Source organism: Martes martes (assembly GCF_963455335.1).
Source record: "Martes martes genome assembly, chromosome: 10".
NCBI lineage: Eukaryota > Metazoa > Chordata > Mammalia > Carnivora > Mustelidae > Martes > Martes martes.
The window spans coordinates 6912882-6934478 of NC_137898.1; the positions used below are offsets into that span (position 1 = coordinate 6912882).

General features: G+C 54.9%; 2 protein-coding genes across 3 annotated transcripts; both read right to left on the reverse strand.

Annotated features, from left to right (window-relative positions):
• Window positions 1-494: 494 nt before the first annotated feature.
• Window positions 495-1916, reverse strand: TIGD3 (tigger transposable element derived 3; the record flags this gene model as incomplete). The annotated part of the gene is made up of 1 exon (XM_080815818.1): window positions 495-1916. The coding sequence occupies one exon, from the start codon at window positions 1914-1916 to the stop codon at window positions 495-497; it is 1422 nt and encodes a 473-aa protein (XP_080671944.1).
• A 3819-nt stretch (window positions 1917-5735) lies between these two features.
• DPF2 (double PHD fingers 2) lies at window positions 5736-19514 on the reverse strand. 2 transcript variants are annotated; one of them, XM_080817660.1, is made up of 12 exons: window positions 19429-19514; window positions 14916-15076; window positions 14379-14486; window positions 13913-14076; window positions 12631-12723; window positions 12166-12244; window positions 11615-11656; window positions 10433-10570; window positions 10174-10302; window positions 9974-10086; window positions 9077-9158; window positions 5736-7062 (listed from the first exon to the last, which is right to left on the reverse strand). In XM_080817660.1, exons 1-12 carry the CDS (start codon window positions 19458-19460, stop codon window positions 6986-6988), a joined length of 1218 nt encoding a protein of 405 aa, XP_080673786.1. In that variant the 5' UTR covers window positions 19461-19514; the 3' UTR covers window positions 5736-6985. The 2 variants fall into 2 exon arrangements, with proteins under 2 accessions (XP_080673786.1, XP_080673787.1); XM_080817661.1 differs by lacking the exon at window positions 11615-11656 and having other exon boundaries at window positions 19429-19501.
• Between the last annotated feature and the right edge of the window lie 2083 nt (window positions 19515-21597).

The window sequence follows — 21597 nt, forward strand, 5'->3', positions numbered from 1 at the left end:
CTTCCTACTGGATTGCTGGGAGAGAGGGCGTCCCGCTGGTCACCTGCCGGCGCGGCCCAGACAGCCGAGGTGCGGCAAGCCTCAGTAGCCAATCGAAAGAATCTTAGTCGATTCTCCCAGGAAATTAACACCCTGATCTCTTTTCTGATTACAAACTTTATTTCCAGAAGCAGAACTGTTTCAAACACGGAGTTCGAGGGATTGGCCTGTTTGTAAAGCCCCAATTCCATCTTCCCGAGGCCCAGGCTCCCTAGAGGTTCGGAAACTAGGCGCTAGCTTCACCCCGCTGGGCGCCCCATCTTTCGACCCCTCTTCTCAAGGCTTGGACAACTTTCTCTCAGAGCTTAGACTGGGTCTCCCAGCGTGTCTCCCTTGCACACCTTTCACAAGAGCTCCATTTCCACGGGAAAGAGACCAGCCTCCCGTCTGCCTTCTAGAGAGGGCGTTTCCATGGGAAACAGGAGAGGAGAGGCTCGGGGAGCCACAGGGGCCCTTCACAGGCAGCAGAGCCGCTCTACCTCCTCCTCACAGGCGTAGAATTTGTCAAAGAGAGCAGGGGAGGGGCTGTTGCACTCCAGCCACCTCCGGAGTGTGCCCAGAGCCCGGAGAGCGTCAGCTTTGGTGGGCAGGGGCTGGAAGCCGTCCTCCCCAACTCCCTCCTCGGCCTCGGCGTCCGTCTCCTCTTTGCACGCTCCAGACGAGGGCTCCTCACCCTCCAGGTCCACAAAGCGGGCAAACTCCTGGAGGCTCAGCCCGCTGGGGACCAGAGGCAGCTCGGAGGCTTCCTTGGGGGCCGGGGGCAGCTGGCAGGGAGCCAGCCCTTCCTGGATGAAGCCGCTGACGATGAGCTGCGGGGGCACCTTGGCCCAGGCCGCCGCTGCCAGGTGCAGCGCATCCAGCACCGTGAGGCCCGCCCCGGCCTCTGCCAGCGACACGCCAGCCCTCCTGCTCTGCAGGGCGGCCAGCTTGCCCAGCAGCCGGTGCCGGTAATGGGTCTTGAAGGCCCGGACCACGGAGCTGGGCAGGGCCGGTGTGCTGGGGGCGGCCGTGGCGGCCAGGGGCAGGAGCCTCACGTGGTGGAGTCCGGGCAGGCTGGCCAGCTCCTCCAGCACCCGGGCCGCCAGCAGCAGGGTGACCTGTCGCCCCTGCCGGCCCATGTCCCTGTCGAACTGGGCCAGCCACTCGGACCAGGGGATGCCCAGGTCAGGGTGGTAGGAGGCAGGCAGGGCCTCGCTGCTGACCCCAAAGAAGCACCTGGGCGCGGCCTGGAGCCCACTGACCAGCAGCCGCCGCTTCTCCGTGCCCCCGCTGTTGGCGCACAGCAGCACCCGCACGCGCTCACAGGGCCCCCCGCTGCCGGGCACGGCCCGGTATAGCAGAGGCACTTCGGCACAGCCGAAAACGTCCTCTGGGGAGAAGTCTTTAAGGGAAAGAGGAGGCTGGGCCCGGGACGTGGGACCTGGGGGAGGGGGCTCTGGGGGGAAGGAGGGCGCGAGTATATGGCGGCCCCCGAAGCCTACGTTGTTCCGGCGCTTCCAGCGGACCAGCCAGCCAATGCTGGGTACAAAATCCTGGCCCATGATGTCAGCCAGTTCCTTGGCTTTGTGGAGCAGCATGGGTCCCGTGACGTCCCAGGCCTTGGCCCGGGCGATGTGGTACCAGCAGAGCAGCGCCTCGTCGATCCCGCTGTACTTGGACTCCCGCTTGCGCTTGCGCTCCCGGTTGGCCGTGCCGCTGCACCAGTCCGCCAGCAGCTTCTCCTTGTTCTTGCAGATGCGCGAGATCTGGGGCTGGGAGACCTGGAAGCGCCGGGCCACCTCTGACTGGGACATCTTGGACTCATCCAGGAGTTCCAGCACCTGGATCTTCTCGGCCAGGGACAGGGCGTGAAGCTTCTTCTTGCTGCTCAGCTCCATGGCTTCTCCGCGGCCCCTGTGGGGGTAAGAAGCAGTGAGTGGGGTCCGGAGGGCCGAGGCCAGGAGGACAGGAAAGGAGCACAGGGAGGCAGAGAGAATATCCGAGGACAGGGAAAGAGGCTGCTGTGTGGCAGAGACTAGGGAAGACTGGGCCCGCTGGGAGAGTGTGAGAGGGTGCCCTGGGCAGGTGTTCAGGGGGCTGGGCTGGGCGGAAAGGAACGGCGAGGCGGAGGGAGCAGTGGGCTGGGCACCGACCCAGAGGAATGCCAGAGCAGAGCTGGGGAGGGGAGTGGCTCACTGGTCAGAGGGAGAAGGGGTCTGGCCTGGGGTTGAGGGGAGAAGGATGAATAAAGCCAAGAGGACAGCTGCAGAGACAACAAAGGAGTGTGAATGGGGGAGGACTGGGGGAGAGGCCTGAGTGGGGCAGGTGTAGGGGATAATCAGGGCCGGGGCTGGGTAGTCCCTGGGAGGGGGAGAGGGATGATGGCCTGGGCTGGGTTTAAATGAAGATGTTGGGGGCGGGGTGGCGAGTGGATGAGCAGAGTTGAGGTGACAAGTGTACAGACGACAAAGAGCGACAGATGGGGGCAGGAGGAGCGAGGCTAATTTGGTGCTGGGTCCTGAGGAGGTAAGACCGGGCGGGGGTCCGGCCTGGAGAGCGAGAGGGAGTGGGAGCACGGGGCCGAGATGGCAGGTGCACAGGCGACAAACAGCAAGAGGGGTGAGGAGGCCGCGGGCCGCGAGAGGGACGGGGTGTCCCCAGAGGGGAGGGAGGTGGCCTGGGAGAGGTACTAGGAGCGCGGGCACGAGCGCCTGGGACCGAGGCAGGCCCCGAGCCCGGCTCCGCCACCTGGCCGGCCTCTCCCCACCTCGACGCGGGGTCCGTCGGCGGGGCGTACCCAGGCGCCCGCCCGCCCTCCCCGCCTCCCGGCCTCCCGGCCTCCCGCTCCGCACCCACCTCAGGCGCTCGTCCCGCGGCTCCCGCCCCTGCCCCGGCTCTGCCTAGCTCGGAGCCCCTGTCCCGGCGGCGACGGGAGAGCAGGGGAGGGACGGGCGCCACGACCGGGAGGACCGAGAGGGCCGAGCGGCTGAGCGGGTGGCGGGCGGCGGGCAGCGGACGCGCGCACAGGAAGGCCCCCGTGCGCGCCGCCCGCGCCGGGCTCTCTCCCGGCTAGGAAGCCAGCAGTGCGGCCGCTCGGCTCCCACCCGCCGCAGCCCCGCCCAGGCCCCATCAGATTGGCCCTCAATGACGTCCCGTCCCGCCCCCAGCTAAGTCTCATTGGGCGTCGCGGAAGTGGCGGCGCTCTCTTGGGGGCGGGGCTTCTAGCGCGAGCGGCGGTGAGGCGGAGCCAAGAGCCCGCCGGAGTCCCGGAGGCATCGCCAGCCGCTGGGGTCCGAGGAGCCTCGGGGCAGCGCGGGGGCCGGCGAGCAGATCTGGCGTCTCAAGGACTTCTTGGCCGTGACCTAGGCAGTCGCAGCTTTCCCATCTACCAAACAGGGCTAATACCGCTCACGGACTGGTTGTGAGGAAAATGGATGAAAGCTTTAAGCCACACAAAAGCTGTTACCATGGACAGCGGTGGCCTCAGGTTGATCGGTCCATCTGGGGCTATAACTTGCCTGGCGCCAGTTCGTTGTTTTGTTTGTTCGTTTGAATTTTATTATTCATTTGACAGACAGAGATCACAAGTAGGCAGAGAGGCAGGCAGAGAGGAAGGGAAGCAGGCTCTCTGCTGAGCAGAGAGTCCGACGCGGGTCTCTATCTAAGAACCCTGAGATCATGACCTAAGTCAAAGGCAGAGGCTTTAACCCACTGAGCCACCCAGGCACCCCTGTTTTATTTGTTTTTTAAAGTAGGCTCCATGCCCAACGTGGGCTCCAACTCCCAACCTTGAGATCAAGAGTTGCATGCTCTAATGACTGAGCCAGCCAGGTGCCCCTTGGCCTTCTGATTTAGGGCAAATAAGGACTAATTTTTATTAGTTTTGATAGTGGTTGTCAAGATTCAAGTTTCTTTCTTTTTTTTTTAAGAGTGCAGAGCTGACTCCAGGGTCCACGCAGGGCTGGATCTCACAACCCTGAGATCGTGAGGGTAATCGCCAAAATTGAGTCTGTGGCTCAACCGATTGAGCCACTCAGGCGCCAGAAGGTTCAAGTTTTTAAACTCAAGATCTAATATCAGTCTTTTCCTTAGTAATCCTCAGTCCTGCCTGTTCTTAGCAACTGTAAGTACTACCTGTGGTCGCGTTTCCCATCCTCAACTTCAGCCTGCTTTCCCTCCCCGACTCCCAGCTCTGATGGGAAGCCCAGGGCCACGGATGAGTCCCGGTCTCTCTGCCTCATAGGCTTCCCTCCCCAACCCAATCTATCCTTCTATGTCCCATGCTAAACCCCACCTTCTGCAAACCCTTTCCAAATATCTTCTCTTAGGCTGCTACAGCATTTTTTTTTTTTTTTTTTTTTACATTTCGTTCCCTTCTATTTCTTTTCTGACTCCTAGACTACTCAGCCACCAAGGATCATTGCTTTATTCCCTCTGCTTCTGTCCTACTTCCGTGTAAAAGCCTGAGGACAGGGGATGTGCTCTATTACTAACACAATTCCCGGCTCAGAGCACCCAGCTTACTTATTGAATGCAATGGCCTAGGCCACTGGCTTTCCAGTGGGTCAGTGGTTTTCAGACTGTTTCAAAAAGCCCTAAGGATACCTCAGGGGGTTCATAAGTGATTGACGGAAATCTTAAAAGGTTTAAGAACTACAAAACACACTTTCAAGTGAGATACCGAAGATCCATTATGGAAGCTGTCAACAACAACAAAATGTTGGCTGCAAGGAAAGGCATCATTTTTCGTGCACACAAACATTCCCCAAGGAAGGTGGCTGTGTGGGCAGAGTTCACGCTCATAGCAGGTAAAGGAAGGAATGCCAGGCAAGCGAAGTCGAGGTGCCTCTATGCTCGTGAACAAAGCTTTCACATGTCCCACATGACGTTCTTTTCTTCTGCCATTCTTTTGTATTTATGATTCAGCTTCTGAAACCACTTTAAGTATCTGAAATCCCAAGATGAACTGTCACCACTTGCATATACAAGTCTAGCAGAATTACCTTCAAACAAACCAAAATACAGACCCAGGATGCCAACATTGATTTTAACCCGTTTTGTATTAATCAAAACAACCTCTCTGTCTTGTCTAGCAAGGAATCGTTAGCACATGAATTTACATGAAGAAATTAGAACTAATAGGGGCGCCTGGGTGGCTCAGTCTCTTGAGCCTCAGATGCTTGATTTCAGCTCAGGTCATGATCTCGGGGTCATAGATCAAGCCGTGTCGGGCTCTGTGCTGGGTAGAGTCTGTCTGAGATTCTTTCCCCTTCCCTATCCTCCAACCCCGACTCGTGCTCTTTCAACAGATAATATCTTAAAAACAGGGGAGCCTGGGTGGCTCAGTGGGTTGGGCCTCTGCCTTCGGCTCAGGTCATGACCTCAGGGTCCTGAGATCAAGCCCCGTGTCGGGCTCTCTGCTCGGCGGGGAGCCTGCTTCCCCCTCTCTCTGCCTGCCTCTCTGCGTACCTGTGATCTCTGTCAAATAAATAAATAAAATCTTAAAAAAAAAATCTTAAAAACAGGAAAAGGTATCAGAACAAAGTACTCAATTTTATATCTGCTTTACGTACTGGGCTTTAGCAAAGATTTTAATTTGGGATTAAAAGCTGTTATTTCAAAACACTTATAAACCACTGACCTGAGGAAGAAAGTTTTAGGCTGAAATGACTTCCTCAACCAGGAAAGGGAGTCGAGATAAACCATGCAGCAGGAAGTTCTGTGTAAAAACGTTTATTTGTACTAATGTTTAGAATACAGGAACTAAAGAAAGAAAGACACCTCAACTCCAAAGGGACAGTGAATTAGGGCCTGCCCACAGCCAAGGGGAAGGCCACTCCAGGGGGTTCTGGCATGGACTATCTCCCTCCACTACTTCATGTCAGTGTCACCAGGCAAAAAACTGAGGAATCAGGGTGTGAAGACCTTACCAGCTGCTAGCGAGTGTGCAAGGGAAGAGAGGGATGTCTATGTGGCTTCCCTGTGACCCAGGGGCCAGGACACAGAGAGCAGGAGGCAGAGGCTCCCAATTCAGTCAAGGGCAGGAGCTGGATGTCCAGGTCCAGGAAGAACAAAAAGGGGATTCTGGAGGTAGGCTTTTTTCATCGAGTTAAAAAACAGGCACATTATCCAACGTCTCCCTGTGGCCCCCAAGCTGCTGGCCTGGCCCCCTGATTCTTCCCCTCTCCCCACAAAACCAAAGGGAATAGGAGGGGAGGCAGAAGACAGGAAATTCCAAGGGCGGGGAATGCTTCGGTCATTGAGACCACCTGTGAGCGAGCCAGGTGAGCACAAGGAAGGATCAGGTGAAGCTGCGACTCCCCCTGGGGTGGGGTGGAGTGGGTCAGGGCAGAGCAAGGAGAGTGACCAAGAGCATCCTGGCTTGGGCGAAGGATCCTGGGTAGCAGGAAGAGAGAGCGCTGCAGAGAGCCGCTCTGGGGGAAGGAGGGAGCGAGGCTAAGCAGCACCAAGGGCCTGGAAAGCTCCCTGCAAGCGCCGCCTCGGCTTGCTCTGTCGCTCACTCCCAGCTGCTCCTGGCAGAGGCCCTGGTCTGGCTCGCCTCCAGGGGAAGGGAAAACCCTGGGGACCAGAGTGGAGGCAGAGCTGAGAGCAAAGTGAGCTGCTCTCCTACTCGTACTCGGAGGACACGGTTTGAACCCTGTGATCGCCAGGGCCGGGGCCCACGGCAGGCAGAGTGAAAGCACTTCACGGAGAGCAGTGAGAAGCTAGGCCGCAGGTATGCCCTGGGGCAGGGTGCTGCTCCGTTCTCCCTGAGGGCCTAGGGCCAGAGGAGGTCAGAGCTGCCGCCTCAGCTTGCTGCTGCCCAAGGCAGATTGGCACGACCACCCGAGGTTCTCTGGACTTGTGAAAGAGAAGGAGGGGAAAGGGTGGGTATGAAAAACAAGAGAGGAAGAGAGAAACAGCCCTAGATGTACGGCGGGGGGAGGGGGGAGCGGGGGGGGGCACATCAAGAGGAGTTCTGGTTCTGGTAGATGGAAGCTTTCTCCTTCAACAGGTCCAGACACAAGTGGCAGCTCCAACTTCCTGCAGAGAAGCAGAAAGGGGTCAGGATGGGTCCCACACTGCCCTAAGGTGCCGTCCTGCCACTCCCCACACCTCACTTCCGGGAGCAGGACCGGCTACAGAAGGCTGGGAGATGTTCTGCGGCAGCGAAGTTCCACGGTTATCCTGAGCTAAAAGAAACCTCCCGGGCTTCAAATATCAGGAAAAATAATTCCCAGTGGTGATGCAAGAAATAGTCACGTGGAGGACTATTCCCAAATACAGACTCCTAGGCCCTCTTGGCCCTCTGAATTCCGAAATCTCTAGGAGCACCTGGGCAGACCGAATTTTTTAAAGCATCCCAGCTTTACACTTGTGATGACAGAAGAACCAGACTTTGTTCCCAGGGCCCTGAAGGTCAGGATGAAGATCATGAATAGTGGTTCTAGAGAAACCAGTTTTGACTCCACATAAGATAGCTTTCTGGGAAAACCATGGAAAGATGAGATGGGCTCACCACCAGGTGTTTAAGAGGCCGAGGAGCAGTGACAGGAAAAGAGGGTGAGCTGTGGCGACCCAACGTGTTACGATCCCTTAGAATGGATGGGGGAAAACGCCCATTGCCAGAAAAGTAAGTGTTTCAAACTTTGCTTATTAGTATTGAGTATGGTTGTGTTCTTCTGTTTCTGTGTGTTTTTTTTTAGCAACAAAATTAGCCCTTAATGCCTCAAAATTAGTGTAGATGTGGATGTAGATGTGGATGGCGCAAAGAATCCACACCTTTTAAAAGCTCTTCAGAGACATGGGGTGCCCCAGACGTAAGAAGGGCCTTTCTAACCCAAAGGTCAATAGCGCAGGGGCTGGAAGGCTTCTCTGTAAACAGCCAGCCAGAATGTTAAATAGTTTAGGCTTTGTGAGGCACACATAATCTTGGTCCCATGTTCTTTTTTTAAATCACCTTTAAAAATGTGAAAACCGTTCTCAGCTTAGAAGCTATACACACGCTAGCTGCGGCTGGGCCTGGCTGACGATGAGCTGCAGTTTGCTGACCCCTTGACCTAAGAGCCTAGCCCACCTCGAGGCTTCTAGAGAATTCTCCCTCAGCTGCTGGCAACTCCTCACTACCTCAGCCTCTGACAGTACTCCAGTACGAAGGGCCCTCTACAGTTCATGTGGAATTTTGTCTGTACATCGGTATTTCATGGTTAAAAAAAATAAAAGATGGAACACACTACTTCTCCCCGAAGTGCATTTATAAGCTGGGCATGACAGTTGACAATAGCGGTGTGCTCCGCTGCAGCTGCCAAAGGACTCGCAGACTTTGTTCGTGTCCCCTTCCCTAGGGGGGTGACAGCAGTGTGACCTACATTACAGGTTAGCCTAACCACACAGTGAGGTGCTTTCTCTTGCCTGTAATGCTGGCCCACAGCCTTTGTGCACAGTAAAAACCAGTGGGCATTCACAGCCTCCTGAGTAAGCTCCCGAACTTCTATGGAGGAGGGGTTTAGGCACAGAGATCTGGCTGGCGGAGGGGGACCTGCAGAGAGACAGCCGCTTTCTGGTGCCACCACCGATTTGGCTGAAAAGCTTGTGCAAACTCGGGAGCATTATTAAGCAAACTACGGGAGGGACAGACTGACCCATTCAGGCTCCAGGTTCAATACCTTTCCAGGCTGGGCAAGGGAAGAGGGAGGACATGCACACTCAAACCTATCACATTCGAAAAGCTGATACCAAAGCCTCACATCAGACAAACCACGAACTGAGCTCCCTGGGCTGCCTGGAGGAAAGCAAAAGCACTCCTACCGGTGACTGACTGTCTGCTCAGCCCCAGGTCTCTCTTTGGTTGCTGATTTTCTGCGTTTCTAAATGTGTCTGGTGATAATGTGCGAACCTTAAATCCTCGAAGTGGAAATGCTAGGAAAGCATTCTAAGTGAAGGCAAAGTGTCTATTCCCTAATCTGGAAGAACACACAGGAGAACTCACTTATTGTACAAGTATCTTCCGGGTCACTAACAAGATACTTGTTCTGCGTGAGAGGTCAGGACAACCTACCTTCAGGAGGCTCAGACATGGATGGGGTGAGACAGTACATATGGTAGCCGCGGTCACAGTCATCGCAGAAGAGCAGCTGGTCCTAGAGGAGGCCAGACGGAGGGGGAAGGGGCAGGTGAGTGACCAGTGGGGGTGGACAGGGATGGGAGCTTCTGCAGACACTGCTGCTTCTTCCGAGGGCGGCAGGGCAGCTGGCGGGGAAGAGCAGACTGGCGAATTTCTGGAGAGGAAATTCTCCACCCAGACCGAGTGAGTCACTGTCGTACCGCCTGAACCCTACCAGCTTCCAAACTCAGCCCATGGCCTCCACTCCTGTCCCCTACGTGCTAGTCTTCACAGAGGAAACTTCTCTTTTAAAAATGTTAAAACAGAGCACATCACTCCCCATTAAACCCTCAGACCCGGCGATGCCTGCCTTCCGGTCCCTTCTCCGACTGCGCTCCTGCTGCAGGGAGACCCCACCAGCCTAACTGCCTCGGTCCACTTGGCCCGTCTGCCTGAAGGCCCCCGGCCTCGTTGCTCCTGTCCTGGGCATGCTGTGCCCGCAAACCTTCTCGGACTGACCCCTCCGCATCAACCGAATCTCTACCCCAGCACCGCCTCCTCGGAGAAGCCAGCTCTGACCACCAACGCCAGGTACCCAGCGGCCCGGCCCACCACGCTGCCGCTCTCTGCCCGGCACGCCGGAAAACCACCGTGCCTTTCCTCGCTCACTGCCTGTTCCCCACAAGGAGGGCAAGTCCACGGAGCGGGGGAAGCTCCTGTCTTGTTTAGCGCCGAGTGCCCGGAACGGCGTCTGATGCCAGGCTGGTGCCCCAGGGAAGGTCTGGCTGCTCCCTGGGAGGCAGCTGCGGGCTGGGGGGTCGGGGGGCGGTGGGGCGGCGCGGGGACACGCACATCGTTCTCGGAGGTGCCGCAGATGTTGCAGCACTTGCACTCGATGCACTGCCAGCGGTAGGTCTTCACGGCTGCCATCATCACCGGGGTGAACTGCAGGCAAGACGGGTGCCCTGGGGGTGGGAGGAGGGGCGCGTCATCTGGGCGGCAGCGGACGGCAGGGGTTGGGGGGAACCCTTGGCCCCGGGCGGGGGGGGTACCTGAACGGCCGCAGTCCGAACAGGACACCAGCTCCTCAGGCTGCCCCGTCTTCTTGTTGATCTTGGAGTCCCCGAGGCAGAAGTCGCAGTAGTTGTTGGGCAGGGCCAGGCCGTCGGGACCCTTCTTGGCTACAGAGAGGGAAAAGAGCTCCGAGTGGGCTCCCGGGGGCCTCGAGGCACCCGGCAGCCCTGCAGGGAGGGCTTCCCGGGGGGGGGGCAGGCTGACTCCCCCTGCCCCGCCTCCGATGCGCCAGCTTACACTTCTGCTCCTCCGACCTCTGGGAAACCGGGGTGGGAGGCTGCGAGTCTTCCTTGTCCTCGCCCTCCTCCTCGGCCAGGTGGGAGTGGGCGTAGTGGTAACTGAGGCCTGGTCGGTTCTTGTAACGTTTTCCACAAACTGGGTGGGGACAAGACGACAGAGAAAGGTGTTGGGATCCGAGAGAGAGCCACATCCCCGCCCCCTCACCCCCCTCTCCCCCCAGCTGAGGCAGAGGCAACCACCCCTGCCCCCGTTGGCTCTGTGACAAGCCTTCAGTGACGGCCACCTGCCTCCGGCGAGGAGCATCAGGCCCTGGGGCTCTCTAGTTTCCGTGGCTCTGGCCTCTGTTAACCCCAGCCCACGGCCACCTCTGCTCTTCCACACTGGCTGTCTGCGAGGCTGAACCCTGGCCCCGTTACCCCTTGCCCTGGGATTAGTCTGGGGGGTGTGGGGGGAGCTCCAGCTCAGGAAGGGAAGGGAATTTCTAAAACTTTGTAATCTGGCAGGAAGGAAAAAAGGTAAGGAAGAGACTCCAGACTTTTTTACCTCTCAATAACCATGGGAAGCTCAAGCTCTCCATGTGTACCACAGAGCTCACCCCTGCCCAATGAGGATACAGGAGTAGGGAGTGGATCCCTTGGGGAGTCCCCTATCAGTAAGTCTGTTGGGGTATCTGGCCCCCAAGGCAGCTGGAAGACACTCCCACGTCAGTGCCCTGCCCACCCCCCCCACCGATCAGCAAGGAAAGCAGATCCCCACGAGGCATCTTGTACTCTTAAGCAGTGATACCAAGAAGAGCGAGGGGGCCGGCAGGAGGGAATGGGGCAAGGATGGGAGGTGGCGGCAGGATGGTGAGACACATTAGCTGACCACCAAGTGTCTGTCCTGGGGAAGGGGAAGCAGAGGGATCTGTCTGTAGTGGGTTCCTGAGAACACTTCGGAAGCCACCCCATGCAGCGGGGCCGAGCAGCCCTAGGAGCAAGTCTGTGGGAGACAAGCGGTGGTAAAGGCAGCTTCCAGGACCGTGAGGAGTGGAGCACACCCGAAAGCCCACCGCTCCTATCCCCATGCCATTCCAGAGACGTTTACACTAGCATCGCAGGAGATGAGAAAGGTGGGAGAAACAGGGGAGGAGGGAAGAGGGATAGGAAAACCAAAAGTCTGAAAAGTTGAGAGAGCTACCTCTCTGGGGCGCTTTCGAGGTATGCTTTTGTTTGAAACTATCTGAAAGACAGAAAGAAAAGTCATGAGAAGAAGGCCTTGATACACTTGAGACGGGAGCGGCAGCAGCAGGAAAGCAAACGAGAGAGAAACCAGCGGTGATGCTGCTCCCAGGGCGGAGGGACAGAAGTGGGGCGAGTCAGAGAAAAGGGGGAGAGCAGACACTGAAAAATTCGGTGCTGGACTCTGGGGGGCCCTGGCTTGACTAGGGCCCAGCAGACCTGGATGTGGTCGACAGAGGATCCAATTCTGCCTGCTGTGTGCGCCCCCGGCCCCAGCACCCCACCCCAGGGGACAGCAGAAATCTCTCCCGGAGCATGCAGGTCCCACCCACTGGGTAGCAGAGGCTGGGACCTCCCAAGGATCTCAGAGGGAACCAGTCAGCAGGCAAGAGAAAGCATTCAGGCCTTTTGTTACCACTCTGAGCAAGAACACAACCCTCCCTCCTCTCAGATCCTGAGCAGGGGCTGGGTCCAAGGCAGGGACCACCCACCCACTCGTGAGGCACTCACTGTCACAGGCATAGGGCTTGTCCCGATCCTCCAAGATGGAAGCGTCCAGCTTCTTACGGGCACTGCCCACACCTTTACCCTGCCCGAAACGAAACGAAACAAAACAAAACCAACAGAAAGATCCCCTTATTAAGATGCCTAGGCCTAGGGTGCCTGGGTGGTCTGCCTTCGGCTCAGGTCATGATCCCGGGTCCTGGCATGGAGCCCCGCACCGGGCTCCCTGCTCTGTGGGAAGCCAGTTTCTCCCTCTCCCACTCCCCCTGCTTGTGTTCCCTCTCTGTGTCAAATAAATTAATAAAATCTTTAAAAAAAAAAACAAAACAAAACGAAACAAAGATGTCTAGGCCTGAGGAGTAAACTCCCCGGGGTAAGTGACTGCTAATTTCACTCAAGAGGAAACATGGCACAAGCAACATCACAGGGGGCGCCACAGGCACCCCCGCAGGCAGGGCCCTGCCTCCTCACCTTGGACTTCCCCTTGCCCCGACGCTTGGGAGTGTCTTCTTCATAGTCCTCGTCATCCAGGTCATCTAGGAAGTCCTCTGGTTCTAGGATCCGCTGAGTGGACAGAAGGATTACGATGGGCAGATACAATGTACCTCCAAAAGGTCCCCCGCGATGGGCCCGGCCAGGCCACCCAGAACCTCCTCTGCGGGCGGAGGCCCTCCGTTGGCCCCTCCAGTCTGGCCCCATTCATCACAGCTGCCCTGTAACACCTTAGAATTCCATTCCTTCTCCCTTCCAAGCTTTTGGCCTTTCCCTCCTTTTCGACTCTTTTCCTGTTGTTCCCCAGAGTGCCTTCCCCACCCTCTCCAAGGGGCCGACTCAAATGCCATGTTTTCATGAAGTCTTCCCTGGTACCCCAAGTAGCTGTGCTCTCTCCCGCCTCTGATCTGCTGCCCTAGGAACGTACTATCAGTGGTTCCCTTCTGACAGCTCACTTCTTCGATTAATTTTTTTTTTTTTTAGTAATCTCCACACCCAGGCTGGGACTTGAACTCATGACCTCGAGATCGAGAGTAGCATGCTCTACAGACCGAGCCACTTCTTAGATTTCAATCAAGAGCTCTGGGGGCGCCAGGGAAGCTCAGTCGGTTAAGTGTCTGCCCTCCACTCAGGTCATGATCCCAGAGTGCCGGGATCGAGTCCTGAGTTGGGCTCCCTGCTTCTTCTCCTGCTCCCCCTGCCTGTGAGCGCTCTGTCAAATAAATAAATAAAATCTTCAAAAAAAAAAAAAAAAAAAAAGAGCTTTGCTGCTTACTTGTGTGGGCTTATAGGAAATTTTTTTTTCCTAACTGCTCTGCCTCAGCTTCCCTGTATGTGAAACGGGGGCCATGGTACCTACTTCCTACAGCTGTAGAGACTAGAGAAAATGATGGACAAGCACTTAGCACAGTGCCTGCCACAGTTTTAACTCTTGTTATTTCTGGGCATAGTTTTATCTTCCTCGCTGGTAGGGACCAGGCCTGCTTCACCCACGCAACCTCAGGCACCAGAAAACATCTGTGACAAAAGGCGATGAATGAGGGAGAGTCTGTACTTAGAAGAAAAGGAACAGGAAAAACTGTAAACTGATAGCAAAGCCAGTCAGTACCCAGTGCTAATGAGGGAACGAGCAGGACCAGAACCCCAGGGGCCTGCCTCCTGGCCCAAAGCTTCTGCTTCCATTCTGAATACGGGGTGGCCTCCGATGAAGAGGAGGCTGGCTTCCATCAGAGCTCCCTTAGCCACGGGGTTCATCTTATACCTTCCGTGCTCGACTGTTGGTCACGGGAAACTCGCCCAGGCTGTCATCATCCACTCGGGGGTCGGGGGCACCTCGCTTCTCCAGGGGGTCTGTGCGCAACAGAGCCTCCAAACTACTGCCGTCTTGAGAGATCAGCCCCTCTTTCTTCAGGGTCTGGTCTGTGTCTGCAGGCAAGGTCAGGATGAGGCGAGGCTCAGAAGGGCTGAAAGCAGACCGCTCTGGGTCTACACAGTGCTAGGCCAGCCATGGGCCAGTCACTGTCTTTTGGTCTCTGGCTGCCCAGGAACCAAGACACCCCAGTTTACTTGTCTCCTCTATCAGACTGAACTCTGTAAAGGAGGGAATGGCATCTCACTCACTCTAGCATCTTCAGGATCTAGCACTGGGCCTGGTACGTAACAGGTGATTGATTACCAGCCTTACAAGCAGCAGGCCACACCCCTGCTCAAGAAGGGTTGTGCTTTACCTGGTTTAATAGATGGGAAAGAAAGTCTTGGGTCCTCAGGAGGGTGGGCTCGCCGCTTTTTCCGCCAGCGCCGGGCAGGGTAGGAGTATAGCTGCCCAGAGGCCAATCCTGTGGGAAAGAAGAAAGAGAGAAAAGTCAAGCCCTAACGCAGTCCTGGGCAATAACATCAAACACCTTCTAGAGGATTAGCACCCCCTGCCCACCAAGTTCTCCAGTGAGGGAGGAATATGGACAGTGAGGGCCTGGGGGCAGGAGAAGTGACAGTTCCTGGAAAAGAAAAACAGATGGAAGCCTGAGGGCCTGGGCTAACACGGAGCTCCCCAGAAGCCCAATGCCAGCCTCAGGAGGGCAGCCCTGCAGAAAACAAAGATGCTGGTACGAACCCGTCTGCCTCATCTTCCCTGGGCCTCTAATCCAGGCAAGACCGTATTCACGCACGCGTGGAAGCATCGAGGAAAACCCTCTCAGCTGGCTCATCACTTAAGATGAAGAAGCTTCTGCCTTCCCTGTGCTCCCGAGTCTGAACCCTCACCTCACCTGGACCCCGGTGTCGTTTCTCCATCCAGATATAACAGTTGCTCTGGGCCACTCCAGTCTGTGAGTCCAAGAAAGGCAGGCGCACGCTGCGCTCAGCGCAGAGGCGGGCATTGTAGTTGTGGCACTGCTCCATGGCGTCTTTGTAGTACTGCTCCCCAAGGCTGCAGCGGACACAAAGATCAGGTGCGCGTGTGCTGGGGCAGGGCAGGGCACAGGGTGCCGAGCGGCCCCGCTCCCCTGCCATCTGCTTCTTTAGAAGGCTCAGGGGACCGGGAGACTGCGGCTCTGGTCCTAATTGCCTCCGTTTCCGCCTCATGGGACACCACACCCCCTCACTAAGCCACTATGAGGAAAGGCACTTCAAAAATTACCATCAGGAACACATGATCTCTCATGTGTCTACTCAGGCCTAAGCCTAACCCACAAAGATGGGGAGAAACTAACGTTCATTCTGTGCCTCTCTTGGAGTCCAGCCCTGTGCTAGCCCAGACGCTGCTTCTCTTAACCCTCCGGACTCTGAGAAGCACAGGTTAGCTTCTTTTCACAATCGAGGAAGAGTTCAACAAGGTCTAGGGCCCTTACTAAAATACAGTTAACAAACTACAGCACGTCTACACAATGAAGGAAACTCTTCATGTGCTGCTATCAAACCATCTCCAAGATGACTAGAAAAAAAGCGAGGTACAATGCTGAGAAGTGTTCCAGGAGGCTACCATTTATGTAACGAAAAGTAGAGAAGAAACCGTAGGCCTCCAGAGAGAAAAACTGGGTGACTTGCTGGGGAGGGGGATTTCTCCTATATGCCATTTTAGATCTTTTGAATTTGTACGAGGTGCAGGTTTCCCCCACTATCTGATGGTGTACTTTCTGCCACTTTGCTTTTATAAAAGACCTACAACAGTACCTGTTTTCACTAACCGGAAGAGATCTAGAGAGGATTTTCATTTTTAAGAAGTGGCAATTGCTTTTTTGCTTTATGCCATGTCAGCTTATGTACAGTTTCCTAAGAACACTCGACTCTGAATAGTGGGGGTGGGGGGGAACTGTACTGAGCGAACTAATTAACTCCACGTGCTAATTTTATTTTATTTTTTTAAAAGACTTTATTTATTTATTTGACAGACAGAGATCACAAGTAGGCAGAGAGGCAGGCAGAGAGAGAGAGGAGGAAGCAGGCTCCCTGCCGAGCAGAGAGCCTGATGCGGGGCTCGATCCCAGGACCCTGGGATCATGACCCGAGCCAAAGGCAGAGGCTTTAACCCACTGAGCCACCCAGGGGCCCCGCATGTGCTAATTTTAAAGTCAGTGGAAAACATGTGAAAAACACCTGAACTTCTTTGAATCCTACTTTTTTCCCGAGTGCCATTAGAGTGATACAAAACCTGTTTGCTCACAGGCCCATCTGAGGCCCTTTTCCATTCTCACGCCATCAAATTATACAGGAAAGAACCTTCTTTCACTCAGAAGACTCAGTTTGAAATCTAAATAAGGTTAAAGCTTTAAGTGCTTTAAAAAGCTGGACAACTACACAGTGCCAGGAGTTACCTGGTTCCAAGAAGCATGTATACAGAACCAACCTTGTTCTCATCCTCAGGGCTTAACAAACAGTTAGTACTGGAACGGCAGTGACCCATCTTTACATATTCGATCCACTGTAAATAAACTGAGGGCAGAGGTGGTTTCTTTCCCACAGTATCCCTAGTATCCACGAAGGTGTCTGGGCCATCTTGACCTGGGAGTAAAAAGACCTTGCACGGCTGCAAGTCACCACACGAATGTGGACATTCAGTCAGCCCGTGTGGAGCTCAGGTTCCTCTGCTGGCCTGGGGGGCCGGACCAGATAAGCTCTAACATATTCTACACGAGGGAGACCCCTTGCATATGAGGAGCTGGACAGAGTGCGTCTCTGTTATGTCCATAACTCAAGCTCCACTGACAAACCCAGGCTCTGGAATCCGAGGGGGGCTTTCACAAAGCGGTCACAATAGACCACGCAGGCACAGCTTAGTATGTTCCCAAGCAACTGAAGAAGACACACCACACACGAGGCGACGGCAACACAAGATTGCCTGACTTGATTCAATGAGTGGTAATAACTATAATTTGAGGTAGTAAGCAAGAATCTTGTGTTGGGGAGTGGAAGAAAAAGGGAACAGGCTCACATAAGCCGGCCTTTAGGAGGCAGCCATGTCCTCACCACACAGAGGAAAATTGGATAAACAAGGCCGAGCGCAGCAGCTCCTTTGTTTCTGCCGATGGCAATGGATACTGACGCTGGAAGTCAAATGGAAGGAAGGGTGAGATGCGCCGAAGGCTGTAGTCAGAGCACCGAAGCTACAACTGGTTTTGGGGGGGATAATAAGAGAGTCTATCACAGCACTTGGGAGTTAAGTGGGATTTCAGAAGGTGGTGCAAACTGCCTTGTGAGAGAACTGGGAACGAAACACCTAAGTCGGGGAGAGGGGATCTGATGAAGAGAGACTAAGAGAGAACGAGAGGGAATTTATAAATGGGAAAATTCTTCTCCCAGAACCAGATGCAAGTCAGAAAAGATGAGCTAATAGTCCTGACCTCCATGTATAACCTCAGCTGTTCAAAAAGCAGGCATATCACGATCAAGAGAAGTTCCAGAAAAGTATCTCCTGGGTGAGAACGGAACTGGAAGAACGGAAGCCCCTTCTTCCAGGGCAAGGTCTGTAGGGAAATGTATTAATTGCAGTGAACAGCCCTCTGCAGCTAGAACTGAGAAAGTTGGTTTCTCATTACTAGCACTCAGGAACCAGGGGCTGATGACCCTCACAATCTCTGTAGCTCCTTTAAGAGAAATGAGTCGTGCTCTGTTGAAATGGGCAACTCCTCCCTTCTAGGACTACATGAAATGGTTGGCAACTCTACTTCCCTGAAGAAAGTCTTCCAACATAAAATCTCATTACCTATTACCTCTTAAAACCTAGGGAAGTCTGACATTCCCCCAGCACAGTAAGATTTCCAAGGCAGGAGCTCTCATTTCTTTCCAGGAAGCGTGAAACCTGTGTAATACCTCCCTTTACAGTGGGCTTGGGGTGTGTGTGTGTGTGGGGGGGTAGTCAACAAAGAGAAAGGCAGGGAAACAAAGAAAGAACATCTGAGTCAGGAAGAATAACTATATAAATGGTAGATCAAGAGCGACATTTCTAAATTGAGGGAAATGTCAGCCTGAAGAAAGAGCTGGGGGAAACTGGAGTGGGCAGATCAGAGAGAAAGATAATAGTGTTGGGAGGAGGGGTAGCTGAACGAGGAGGCAGGATGGAGCTGAAAGCAAGTTAAAAAAAAAAAAAAAACCACAGGAGGAGAAGAAGGCACTTAGCTTAATGGAAGTGGGAAGGCATTCTCAAAGAAAAGGCTCCAGGCCGGGAGGAGGGGACGTGGGCAAAGCAATGTACTCTTTAAAAAGGCTCTTGGGAAGAGTGGGGGCTCAGCCCACCACAAAGGCAGATGAGAAGCTGTGAGTCCCTCAGAACAGTTTCCAAACCTTTACCCTGTCATCCAGTCCAAATCTAAAAGCTCTGCCTGGACAAGTCGCCTCTCAGTTTTCCTACCTCTGCATCAAGCCCAATTTACCCACTGAAAAGAGCTTGCTCTGTTGGCCCACCGGGCACGAACCCATCTCTTCAGGGAGGAGGCTAGGTTCAATCAAGTCCCAAAGCATCTTTAACTCACAGCCAACAGACCCCGCTCCATTTTCCCCAACAACCATTAACTTTAACTTTGCTCGAAACCCGACCAGCACAAGGCGACTGCACAGCGCGCAGCCTGCCGACCTAGATGCCCCTCCAGGCTGCAGAGGCGTCCTGGACCGCTTCCGTCCAGTTCCCGTTTCTTGGTGGCTGGACTGACTGGTGCAAAGGCCCTCTCCCCTGAAGTTCCTTCCCGTCTGCATCTCCTTGCTCCTCTACACATTCTTCCCGATGATGCTTCTGGTCTTGGCAATCAGATACTCGGACCCCCACCCCCCACCCCGATCGTCAAGGGGCTGTTAAAACAAAACAGACCCGCGGTGCTTAACCGCACAAGGGCTGCTGAGCCTGTTGCTCCAGGACCGGCTGCGGGCAGGGGATCCGGAGGGGTCGGCGCCCGGCTTCGTGGGGACACGGGTCGGTCCCGGGCCCGCCCTCGGCCCGGCCCCTCCGGACAGAAGCGTCTGGTCTCGGAAGCGCACCCGGACTGTGTCTCTCCTACGCAACGACGGCGCCATACTCGGGCCACCGTGAGCCCGAAGGAGCGCTCAGACCGCACGGCGCCGCAGGGAGGCTGCCCATAAGGGGCTCCCGTGTGCCCCCCTCAGGGCCTCCACAAGTTTCCAAAGAAGCGCAACGTCTTCTTGGGAGTCTCCAGTTGCCCTCCCTACTAGGAGTCGCAACCAGGCCTTCTCGGGCACGTCCTTCCCTCCGCCTCGTCCCCTCCCGCACCGCCGCCTACTCCCAGGCCCCTTACAAGATCTCCCGGCCTAGGAGAGAAAGAAACGACTACTCACAGCTTCACTACATTTTCTACCACAGCCGCCATCTTCCCTGCTCCTCTCCCTCAGGCCGGGAGGCCCGGAGCCCTCAGCGCGCAGGCGCCGGGACCGCACCGGGGAACCGGTTTCCTCGTTCCTCTGCGCAGGCGCCGACCGAAGGCGCGCGCCCGAGAACGAGGCAGGGAGAACGGGCTTCGTGACAGTCTACCCGGGTCGGGAGTCGAGTCGAGGGAGCCCAGTGCGCAGGCGCGACGGAAACGGGCGCGCGCCCCGAGGCTCTTGCGGGAGCCCCGGGTCTTCCGTGCCGAGGGCGGGACCGGAGAGGGAGGGTCTGGTCTCGTGCAGAAACGAGAGGGTTGATGAAATGAAGATGGTGAAAACTGGAGACCTAGAGCTGGGCTAGATGGAGCATTATGCGTTCTGCTACCTCACCAACATTAATCCTTGTGGTTAACCCTTTGCCTTCACTCATGGGCGCGGGGAGGGAGTTGGTGGGTCGCAGAAAACAAGAATAATGCACAATCCACTTGGGTCCCCAATCGTCTGCCTATTCAAGGAGAGGAAAATTGACGCCCGAACTGGGCAGTTCTTTGGCCTGAACATTGGAGTCTTGGTAAAAGTTACCTCCCCTTCCTGCCACCAAACCCAGCCACCAACGTCAGTGATACCCTCCTCTCTTACTTCCTACTTCTGTCCCTCCACTTAGGCTCTGAAGAATTTCCCTCCTGCAACTATGCGTGAATCTTTTGTACCATTCATTATTCCCTCACTGATGAATCATGCAAATTCATAGACAAACATGGCTTAATATCCTTTTAAAAATTCAGAGCCCGTCCTTCAGCCCGTGGTTGCCTTGGCTTATCACCCCATTTCTTTCTACTCTTTCACAGCGAGGTTTCTGTTTATACTCCCTATCTCTGTTGACTTATTTCCAAGTCCCTTTCGCCCAGTTTAATGACAATTTTGTTCCCACTCGTTCATTGAAACAGGTCCTAACAAAGACACCATGACATTCTGACCAGTCCCTCCTTTTTCTTTTTTCAAGATTTATTTTTTTTTTTTATTTGAGAGAGAGGGAGCACGTGCGGGGGTGGGGAGGAGAAGCAGATGGAGAGGGACAAGCTGACTGTGGAGCCTGGTGGGGGGCTGGGGGGGGTCCACCCTACCATCCTGAGATCATGATGTGAGCCAAAATTAAGAGTCCACTGTTCAACCCACCCAACTACCCAGGCGCCCCCCCCATTCCCTCCTTTTTCAAGCTCTTCTCAGGGTCTCTGAGATGAACATTCTCCTGGCTGTGCTCTGAACACATTGACAGTAGTTCCTTCAGCCTCTTTTGCTGATTCTGTCCTTTGTCCCACTTTTAAATGTCACAGTCCTCAGGGTGTGGCCTTTGGTGTTCGCCATATACCTTCTGCCATCAACTCCAAGATGCACATATTCCCCGTGCCCTTCCCCTACTTTAATATTTCAGAACTGGATGACATCTTACCATCACCATGCCTTAAAATCACTTTTGGCAGATGGGGGTTGTGTGATATTGGACAGTGCCTACCCTGCACTCAACTTGCATAGCAGGTGGCGGCCGCTGGGAAGAAAAACCCAGAAACAATACTGGTGCAGTCTTTTTCCTCTAGGAACCGAACGACTGTGGGGACAAAGAGTATCAGAAGTGACTCCAAAGCAGGAGTCAAAAGTACACTGTGTGTTGTGGCCTGAATGTTTGTGATCCTCTCCCCTCCCCCCATCCTCTGTTGAAGCATTAACCCCCAATATGGTGGCATTTGGAGGTGACGTCTTTGAGAAGTGATTAGGTTCAGATGAGGTCAAGAGGGTGGGGCCCTCATGATGGCATTAGCGCCCTCATAAGAAGAAGAAGACAGCTATCTCTCTCCCCGAGGAAAGGCCCTGTGACGTCACAGCAAGAAGCCCGCCATCTGGAGCTAAAAACTCTGGAGAGTAGTTCTCTTTGGAGGAGAGTGACAAGAGGGGCCATAAGGTGGCTACTGAGGTGCTAGGAATGTTCTTTTTCCTTCTCTGGGTAGTGGGTACATAGGTTGGTTCACTTTATAAAAATTTATTGAACTACCCAAAATTGGGGCACTTTGCTGCATGTATATGTCAATAAGAAGATAAAAAATATTAGAAATAATATACAGGCTAGTTCTGGGTAGATGGAAAGAA